Source organism: Cebus imitator, unplaced genomic scaffold, assembly GCF_001604975.1.
Source record: "Cebus imitator isolate Cc_AM_T3 unplaced genomic scaffold, Cebus_imitator-1.0 Scaffold471, whole genome shotgun sequence".
NCBI classification, from domain to species: domain Eukaryota; kingdom Metazoa; phylum Chordata; class Mammalia; order Primates; family Cebidae; genus Cebus; species Cebus imitator.
Window position 1 is genome coordinate 1,438,449 of NW_016107786.1, and position 10,899 is coordinate 1,449,347.

Below are 10,899 nucleotides of genomic sequence, written 5' to 3' on the forward strand. Positions count from 1 at the left end.
GGTCCTTGAGGAATCGCCACACTGTCTTCCACAATGGTTGAACTAATTTACACTCCCACCAACAGTGTAAAAGTGTTCCTATTTCTCCACATCCTCTCCAGCATCTGCTGTCTCCAAATTTTTTAATGATCACCATTCTAACTGGCGTGAGATGGTATCTCAATGTATGATGCACTTTTATTTTTATATACACAGATTAGAACATACAAAGTTCCAGAGGACAAGCAACTGAGAAAGAAGAATTTCTTTTTAAATAGCTAGATATTTTAGATTAAAAGTATTTCAATAGGCTATATTGGGGTCTGCAAACTATGTTCTGCAGACCAAATCCTGTCTGCTGCCTGTTTTTGTAAAGTTTTACTTGAATACAGACATACTCGTTCATTTACATATTAGCTATTGCTGATTTCCTGATACAACAGCACAGCTGACTACTTGCAACACAGACAATGTGGCCCACAAAACCTAAAATATTTACTATTATCTGTTTCTTTACAGAAAAAAAAGTTTGCTGTTGACATTGTGGACAAAATCATTCTTTGTTGTTGGGGGTCATCCCACGCATTGTGAAATGTTCTACAGCATCCCTACCCACTAGATGTCAATAGTATCCCCCAGTTGTGGCAACCAAAAGTGTCTCCAGACATTGTCAAATATCCCCAGAGGACTAAATCACCCCCAGTTGAGAACCACTGGCATAAACTAACTATTCTTGAGGCTACCTGATCCTTCAAGAAGGTGACCTAACACAAGGGGGTGTCCATACACACCACAGTGCTAGGGACAATCTCAGTTTAACTCTGTGTTTGAATATAATTATTACTAGTGTCTTTCACTCTCAAAAATATTCCCGTTTGAATAATAAATTATATGGTCACTTTATGTAGGCATAGAGAGAGCTTTTTGTAATGTCAGCATTACTATCTTTGCAAATAAAGGAAGCTGCTGTGGGTGATATTGATGTTTAATATTTCCCAAATATTTCAACTCTTGGGATCAATGCTAAAATGTTCACAAACGTACCCGTTTGCTCTTGTCTTCTGAGAGCACTGAAGATCCATTTTGCTGAAGAGCCTGCAACTGAAGCTTGACTGTGAGATTCTGAATTTCTTTTAGTGGATACGTTTGGGCAAGTTTGGACTGTTCTTTGAAAAAGGCAGACCATTTCTCCCCAGCAACATTCTGAAATGGCATAAAAGAAAATTAAAGTTGGAATGGCACTGCTTGATCAAAGAGAACAGAAGATATAGTCCAAAGAATATCGGGTGAAACATTTAATATTTCTTGAGTGATTTAGTCCTCTACTCTGCTGAAGGTCAGTGTTTAGTTTAAGAGTGACCAGGCTACTTTTGACCACTCTCACTGGCCTGTTGCCTGGTTTTCCCAAGGGTTCTGTCCCCAGAACTGGAAGTGAATTCTCACAGATAATCCACATTGTGGGGCCCTGGAATTTTTAGCCTTAGTGCTGTGACGTGGGTGAGTTGGCCAAAAATTGAAAGACGAGTGCTTTAAAAAGAGAATCCAGTAGAGCCCAGAGTGTACATAATGGGAATACAGCCCCCTAATAACATTGGGAACCATAAGAAATGAGAACCAGTTCATAGTAACTTCCTACCTGCCATGACATAGCCCAAGGATTTTGATCTTCAGTTAGAATTCCCAAAGAAGGCTTCCCAGAAAATGGCCATTGGTAGCCATGGTGGTTTTCTACCAGCAAAAGAAATCATCAAGCAGGTGATGATGCCAGGACACATTTCCCCTCCCCCCATCTTGAACATCAGTTGGAAAGTGGACTTCTCCACACTAGTGTAGTCTTTTCTCAATGTACAAATTCATTTCCATCTACTAAAGACCAAAGTGAGCAACTACTTGGTATACTGTACTGCTATAGACCATACAAAAGAGATAGCATGTAAGGAAAGTAAGAGTTCCACTCCTGGACTCAAATACCTTAGCCTCTCTGAGTCACAGTTGTTTTATCCGCAAAATGAAAGTAATAATATGACTTACCTCAAAGGACTGTTGTAAGGATTAGAAGAATTAACAAAAAATGAAATGCTTACAAGGGTGCCTAACATATCCCAACCATTCAACAAATGTTAGTTATTTTATTATTTATTATTTATTATTATTTTATTATTTATTTGATATTTTATTATGTATAGGGAAAAGTACCTTGTCCTTACATTGCTTTCAATTTTATCAGACAGATAAGATATACATTATAAATGTTTCATTAATGAAACATGAGAGTATATAATAATATATAAATTATGAGTGGGCCAAGCAGTTTCTGTTGCAAGAAAGAAGAAATGCATGTAGGTGACTATGTTTGGCCAAGCCCTCATGCAGAAGTTGCAACATAAGACAGACCTTAAACTAGGTAGGAGTTGGATGAGTAGAGAATATTTTGAAAAATAATTTACTTCATTTAATTTTCTCAATTAACACTATGAGGTAGAAAATCACTCTCTCTCTCCTTTTTTATACATACAGAAAGTGGCTCAGAGAAATAAACAGTGGAGCTGGCAATCAGCCACCAGCATCTGATCCTCGCCCTGTGGCAGACAGACTCTAAGAATGCTCCCATGATCCCTGCCTTTGGTGGTCACACCTTGTGTGATCCCTTCCCCATAAGTATGAGCAGATCTGTGATTTACTTCCAATCAGTAGCATACAACACAGGTGACAGGGTGTTCATGTTTCTGTTATATAAGATTTTAACTTCGATCTTCATAGAAGACTCTCTCCTTTGCTGACTTGCAGCAAGACGCCATGTTGTGAGCTAGCCTATGGAAAGGGCTACATGGCAAATAATTAAAAATGGCCTTTGACCAACTGCATTAGCTTGGAAGTAGATTCATCCCCAGTCAAGCCTCAGAAGAGACCACAGCTCTAGCCAGCGCCTTGAATGCAACCATATGAGACTTAGAAACAGAAGATCCAGCTGAACCATGCCTAGACTCCTAGCCCACAGATACTGTGGGATAATAAATGTGTATTGTTTTAATCTGCTAAGCTTGTGGTAACTTTTTGCACAATAGATAACTTGTACAGCTCCCACAGGCAGAAGTTCAGGCATGATTGCATTTTCCAAACCAAGGAATTTCACTTTTACCCTCTGAGAATTAGGCAGTCACTGAAGGTTTTGAGTACGCATGTGACATGATAGAAATGGGGCACAGAAGTGGCAGTAATGAGCCACACAAGACATAAAGAAAATAGTGGCAGTGAAGATGGAAAATAGGCTGTTTGTGGTGGTTCATGCCTGTAATCCCAGCAACTTTGGGAGGCTGAGGTGGGAAGATTGCTCGAGCCCAGGAGTTTGAGACAAGCCTGGGCAACATGGCGAGACGCCATCTCTGCAAAAAATACAAAAATTAACTAGGTGTGGTGGCTCTCACCTGTAGTCCCAGCCACTCATGAGGCTGAGGTGGGAAGATTGCCTGAGCCTGGGGAGGCTGAGGCACAGTAAGCAATGATTGTGCCACTGTACTCCAGCTTGAATGGCAGAGTGAGACTCTGTCTCAAAAAAAAAAAAAAGGAAAGTAATTTCTTTCTTTACTGAACACTCACAACCTCTCAGAAACTGCTTTTGATTAATCTTCAAAACAACCTTGTGAGGGAGTTGTTATTGTCTCAGCTTTACAAATAAGGGAAATGAGGCACACAGCTGATAAGTAACTTTCCCTAGCTCACACAGCTAGAAATTAGAAGAACCGGGGCATCAACCCAGATGTGTTTACTTCTAAAGCTAATGCTCTGAACTATTTTCCTATAGATTGTGTTTGACACATTCTAGTCTTCTCTCTAACATGCAGGAGTGGGAAGAAGTGAGCTATGGGAAGAGGAGTTTGGTCTGCAGCACAGACTCATCTATGCAACCTACCTGACACACTTCTCAATCCCTACCCATCTTCACCCAATCCAGATGATTTACTGTGAAGCAAAATTTCTGGTAAAACTTTCATACCAAATCATAGGAATAATTTTACTCTCAATCTACAGGAAATAACTCATAATCTCCCAAAGGCCTCAGTCTTAGAACACTGTCATAGTACATGTGGGAACTTTAAGGTTATCTGGTTTTATTTTATTTATCACTACCATCCTACACATGTTATAATTATATCACCAAAAAAAAAAATCACTTTATGTTGCTTTGCATTTTGGCCCCTAAGGATATATTATTCCTTGCCAAGCTATTCTTCTAATATTATTTACAATTTATTACAATTTATTCCATATCTTTAGCCTACAGCTCCCAAGCCTAAAGAAAACAGACAGCATAGCAGTTATGCAAAGAATCAGTTCATTCATACCTATCAGATAATTTAGTGGTCAATAGCTATATGTAGGCTGAATTATGAATGAAATGAAACATATATAGAAGCTTATATAGCCCCAGGCTTGAAAGGAACCATTACAGATAAAATTCGTGGCATTCCACACTATCTCTGGTCAAAGGCAGGAGAGAAGCAACTAAAACTGCAACAGTTTCTGTAGCCATACAGGGAGATTTGGGAGTAAGGCACACATTGTTCGAGATAATCACAAGAAATTAAAACATTCTTTAAACCCCATCTATAACTGTAATGGATACCATATTCCCAACCTGTGAGAGATCTTTTGTAATTTCAAGGACTGTATGTGTAAAATCCTAAACTATATTTTAAAACGTTCTAAAAGATACTCTGCTCTTTTTGGCCCTAACTATATGCATAAACTAGGTATACGATTTCTTAAGCCATAGGTCTGGTGGTCTCTACCCAACTTGTGATAATTGTATTTAAACTATTAAAATCCTTTTGTGATAAGTTGTTCGAGACTTAAAGTATTGACAACTTGTTTTCTCTTTTTCTATAGCTCACTATTGCCTAAACCAGGCTATATACTTTTAGTAACCTCTAAACAACTTCTTCCCTTGTAGGTGTGAGAGTTCCATGAAGATAGAAAATGAAAAACTGAATGGAATCTTTAGCATCTATCCAGTACGTTGGAGCCCAAAAATCTCCCAGGAAAACCTTCACCCTTGGCCCCCATATGCCAGCCCAGTTTCCAGATAGAGCTGTCAAAACTGCATTTGGTTCAAAGACAAAAGCTGCCTTGGTTACTTTCTAAATATACCCAGGTACTTGCATATTAAAACACACACACGCGTGCACACACACACACATTCCATTTAACAAACTAAGTAATGTAAATTTTAAGAATGTGAATTCCATAACTCAAGCTTGGGATTTAAGAAATTATTTTTTTCTTTATTTGAGATGGGAGATTTAATATTTTAACATTTAAAATTTTTAATATGTATGAACATTTTTATTTTTTCTGAATTTTATCTCATGGGAAAAAAAGTGCTCGCCCCTGAATTTTATTCTATGTGCTGCACAGTGATCTTCCCCGACTCTTGTACCTGTAGGAAGGTGTTCATGTGTATTTAGGGGCATGGGACAGACTCATTAGAGACAGGGATGAAGTTTCCTTGGCTATATACAGAATAGCAGTTTAAAATTAACTCATGCTCTGCTCTGAGTTCACTATGGCACTACCTCTGGAGACATAAATAGGTCCAGAAATGGGGCATGCCCAAGGACCCTAGGGGCCCTGGCAGCAGGGGAAGAAGATGTTCTAGAGAACACAAAAAGAGTAAGTGTGGTAGGTGAGATGCAATGGCTCATGCCTGTCATCCCAGCACTTTGGGAGGCTGACGCAAGAAGATCACTTGAGCCCAGGAGTTCAAGACCAGCCTGGGTGACAAAGTGAGATCTCGTCTCTACAAAAAAAATTTTTTAATGAGGCGGGAAGATCATTTGAGCCCAGGAGGTCAGACTGCAATGAATCACAATCATGCCACCACATTTCAGCCTGGGCAACAGAGTGAGACCCTGCTTCAAATATATATATATATATATATATATATATATAGGCCTCATGCTCTCTCTTCATGGCTTCTGAAAACTCACCAAGAAATATCTACAGTGTCCTTGCTTTTGTTTTCTAGCCAGGAATTGCTTGATCCCGAAAGTCTTGTAAGAAGACATGATGAGAAATGGAGTCAACCACACATACCACAATGGCAGAGAAAGGGAGACAGCTTTGGAAACCTGTTTTTACCAAGCTTTTTTTTCCTTATCTTTATCTGATGGACCTCTCTACACTACATTGGCAGCTTTATGACACTATGCTGATCAAGTTTTGATGACTTGTATTATTTTGAGGTATATTCTCACAGCTTAACATAAGGATCACCACATTAGATCAGATCCATAGGCTGACAAAAATAGTCTGACTTCTGCAAGTTACACCATAGGACAATACGGGAATGGTAGATTACCCTCAATCATGTCGCTCTGATAGAATATGAACATACACATGTCATGCAGCCCAAATTTCCCTTCCTGCATCCGTTCTTAATTGCTACACTAATATTACTTAACAAACAACTTTGTTTTTTATTATATAATACCACATAACAAGCAACTTTGTTATGTAGTACTACATAACAAAAGGTGTTTGTTTTGTACTAAATAACAAATAACAAACCTCAATGGCTTAAGTGGTTATTGGAGAAACAATATTTTGGGTGGCAAAACTATGCTTTTGTTACAGTGTGAATCGTTTTTCCAAACACTTGTCTGTGTATTAATGAGCTGCCAAAAATCTACTTCATGGCATATTATAAATATTTATTTTATGGAAGAATGTCTTTCAGATTTTGCAAGCCTTCTTTGAGGTAAAAAGCCTATCACAAAAACCAAGATTAGAAGTACTAAGTGGCCTTAGAAATATTAATGGTAATTTCTTTCTATCTCTCTTTCTTTTTTCTTTTGAGACAGGGTCTCGCTCTGTTTCCCAGGCAGTGGCACAATTTCAGCTCAGTACAACTCCTGCCTCCTGGACTCAAGTAATCTTCCTGCCTCATCCTCCCCAGTAGCTGGGACTACAGGTATACACCAACACGCGCAACTAATTTTTGCATTTTTTGTAGAGACAGGGTTTTGCTATGTGGAGTTTGTTGCCCAGGCTGGTCTCGAACTCCTGAGCTCAAATGATTCACCCACCTCGGCCTCTCAAAGTTCCAGAATTACAGGCGTGAGCCACCGCACCTAGCCAGTAATTTCAAGTATTTACTTATTTTCAGTTAACAGTGCATTATTGATCAGCAAATGTTCAACACTGGGGATTACAGAGGAAGTTATTTACTCTAAGAAGTTCATTCATCGTTAACCCCAAAAAAGATAAAATTGATCATCAGAAAGTCTCATTAAAATAAATCTACACTGTGTTTAATTTAGTGAGTCAGTGCATATAATCTTTTCTTAAATAAAGTTGTCTGATTTCTCAGCACTTAAATATGGAAGGATACTGTTTTGGGATCTGTGAGAGAAGAAATTGCTAAATCCTTGCACTTGTTAAACAAAGCATCTGGCTTTCCCAGAACATTCTGATATTTGTCAGAACTGGTTTAATCACAGTTTTTGTTGTTTGTTTTTGTTTATGTTTATGTTTTGGAAGGATCTGCCTGGATTCTGTGACCTTTAGGAGTCCCTTGGAGCTCTGTGACAAAGACGAAAGGAATTCCCAAGTCCAGCCTTACCCGAGCCCTGATTAGCTTAATTACTAGTTAGTTCTTTCACTAAGCCTCCAGTTGCATTTTTCAGTTGATATATCACGTGTAGGGAATCTTTAGATATTCCTGTTGACATTGTAGGCTAAAAGAAAATATTAACTCAATAACTGATGGCATTTCCATGAAATGCCTTGAAATCCTGACTGTGATGAGAATTATGGTGGTAACTCTATAAAGAATATCCACTTGTTTCCAAGCATCTGGATTGAGATCAGTGAATTATTTCATAACAATTTCCCGAATGAACCCCAAGGTCAATTAAGTTTAGTTATCTGGGTCTCCAGAATCAGAGCTATGGAGGCAAACATCCAATCTCACAACTCAGAGCATTTCTTTGATTTCCCTTTACAGTTTCATGAGCGGTAATCTAATCTTTAAAAAGCAACAAATAGCCCTATAGAGCCATGAGAACTCACCATGTTTTGAACATTCTCTTCGGTAATGTTGGTGTTATAATTCCAAGAAGCAAGTGAATTTTCATGGAACAGGTCTTCAGCTTCATGGTTAAACTTGTCCAAAAATGTCTTGGCCTGTTCCTCTATGGTAGACTGAGCAGCAGTTACAGCAACAAGGCTGAGAAGGAGCCAGAAAGAGCCTGACATCGTCCCCTGTGAGCCAAGATCACATCCACTGAGTGACTTTCCCTAGACTAAAGCCTCCTTATGAGATTTTCTCTCTTATCAGCCTTTGAACTTGGGTTGGGCACTGAGCAGGAAGGACCAAAAAAAGAAAAGAAGAAGAACACAGTAAACAATCTTCTGAACCAATTTAAAGTTCATCCTGGAGAAGACAGATATGTAACAGATTTTAGAATAATTTTTTAAAGTAAATAAAATAAGAAAACGTTATTCTTTAATTCTAAAGAACCTTAGCTCTCCTGTCACTTTATGGCCAAATCAAAACCGGTACTTTCAGTTAATATTTTCCTAGAAAGCTGTTAAAGATACACAGAAAATGTTATAATTTTACAATTACCAAAGAAGTCTAAAATTAGAGATCATGAAGATAATGTTGGTGTTTGTATGGTTTTCAGACAATTTCATAAATAGTCAGTTATCTCTCATTTATTTTTATTTCAAGGTCATATTCACAGAAACTCTCTACTTAGGTAACATTTTCCCTTCCAAATACATGACTTTGCCCTTGTCTTTATGGAATTCATATTTCTGATCAGTTTTAATTTCCAAGGCCACTTTTTAAAAATTATGACTACTCTCCACTCCACAGGTCTGCTCTCCTAATCTGCCTTTGCAAAACTTAAAAAGGCTCATTTCATTTCTCACACTGGTTCTGCGCCTGACTTCTTTGAGTGCCTCCTTCTCTTTCACTTACCTATTCAAAACTCAGTCAAGGTCACGTGGATGTAAGAAAGCCTCCATATGGTATGAAATCCAAAGAGTGTCTATGTCAACTCCTGGTGCTCTGTAGCCATGGGATCACAACAACATAGAATTCAAAGAGATTTTAGTGATTATCTTGTCAAATCTCAGAAGTGAGCTCAATGTCGTCATTACCAAGGTGTATGTATCAGTGCCACAGATCAAAGAGAGGAGCACTTTAAATTGCAGCGTTCATGGGCCTGCTTGACTATGATTGTGAAACTTTGACATAGAGAAAATATTTCTTCACCCAGAAAAACAAGTCTTCCAGGTTCAGGTTACATTGCAATAATCAAGCCTTAAAAAAAACATCCACTGCTTTTCCTTATTCCAAAGTTTTGTATTGGAAAAAAACGATTATAAGTAACCGTTCAAAGTGCTTTGTATTATAATATCTCATTTGAGCATCACAAAAAAACATATAGGCAAATATTTTATCACCATTTTATGAATTATGAAACTAAGTTTAAATAACTTGCTATACCATACTGAGCTAACAAATGGTGGAATCAGGACATGGATCTATGTACTCTGATTCTAGAGCATAGGCTCTTAACTAAGTTGTAGTCAACAGTCTAAGAGCAATAGTGGAGACATAGATAGTGGTGTGGTAGAGGGCCTTGTGCTTCAGTGAAGATGACAGATTTAGTTACACTGCATCAAAAAGAGGTGGACTCTTACTTCCCTTGATGTGAATAAAAATATACTAGCCTTTTAAGAATAAAGCAGTTCACAAATTTAAGTGATGGCACACATATTTATGCTGTCTGTAGGTCACAGTCGTGTTACCAAATCAAGCTGAAAAATGTCACTGCCATCTGGAGAAGTTTGAACAGTTTCCTTTCTGTATCTGTTATGAAGGCATTAGTACAACGCACAGTGCTTCCATTATTCATGTTAAAAAAAAACAACAAGGTTTTGGTTGCCTGGGTTCAGTAATAAATATGTGAGACCTTTTACTTCAAAAAAATAATAATAATAATAATAATAATACAGAATTTTAAATGAAAATGAGATGAGGGTAAAAAAAAAAAATCACTGCAGAAATTTCAGAAAGGCCCCTCTCACATTCCAGGAAGCCTAAATCCACTCACTTCTTGCACACAGTAGGAGAAAAAACAGGATAGAAAGAGGACAGCACATGAGTCTTTGAACAAAAATTTCAAATGTTACTTTAATAAAAGCAGAAATAAATTTCTACATAGGTAAATTCCTGAATGAAACATGTGGGTTTAGTGGAAAAAATGGGAGTAGTCCAAATTCACTTCACTGAGGCAGAAAATAAACCTGATCAAACTGAAACAGAGAAAGTAAGATATAAAATCTGAAAGCTAATAATAACTGGACAAGGAGCCTGGGATAGCAATGAGTCAAGAAAATGCTAGAAGCCAAGAAACTTTGAGAAGCAAGGAAAAAGGGAGAGTTGTCTACACTGATTCTGTAGAAAAACTAGCCCAGAATGGCAAGGACTAACTGAATTACTGGAATTTTTGTTCACACTTTTTTGAGACGATGTCAATGTTCTGATAGTTACCCAGAAGCGTTCTCTCTGAGCCCATTCTGAGAATGGAAAGAATTCACTAAAAACTCAGGGAATGAGACTCAGAAAAACAATTGGCCTAAAGGAATGCATTGTCTTTGAGAAAAAAAAATGGAGAATCAGAAAAAATTAGAAGACCAGAGATGCAGGAAAGATGTTCTATTTTTCAATAAGATTGAGGGAGGAGGTAGGTTTCATAATGGTAGAGGGAAGAATTTGACCTTATCACCTAGTAAAGTTATAAAGTATAATTTTTAGAATGTGGTTTGCACTTGGAAAAATATATCTCTGGTCTATTAGGAATTCACTATGAATAAGTCAGATGCTGCCTGCCCTATCTCCCCTTT

General features: G+C 37.8%; 1 protein-coding gene and 1 long non-coding RNA gene across 3 annotated transcripts in view; one reads left to right on the plus strand and one right to left on the minus strand.

Annotated features, from left to right (window-relative positions):
* ACE2 (angiotensin I converting enzyme 2) overlaps nucleotides 1–8,366 on the minus strand; it is a 47,202-nt gene extending 38,836 nt beyond the window's left edge. For both annotated transcript variants that reach the window (XM_017512377.2, XM_017512376.2), the window contains exons 1-2: nucleotides 8,050–8,366; nucleotides 1,024–1,182 (exon numbers count right to left, since the gene is read on the minus strand). In XM_017512377.2, coding sequence (XP_017367866.1) covers nucleotides 1,024–1,182; nucleotides 8,050–8,235 — 345 coding nt within the window. In that variant the 5' untranslated portion in view covers nucleotides 8,236–8,366. The remainder of the gene's footprint in view (nucleotides 1–1,023; nucleotides 1,183–8,049) is intronic.
* Nucleotides 1,025–9,975, plus strand: LOC108291905. Its single transcript, XR_001820081.2, has 3 exons — nucleotides 1,025–1,035; nucleotides 2,645–2,651; nucleotides 9,811–9,975. It is a non-coding gene; the product is annotated as an uncharacterized LOC108291905 (long non-coding RNA).
* Nucleotides 9,976–10,899: the final 924 nt, after the last annotated feature.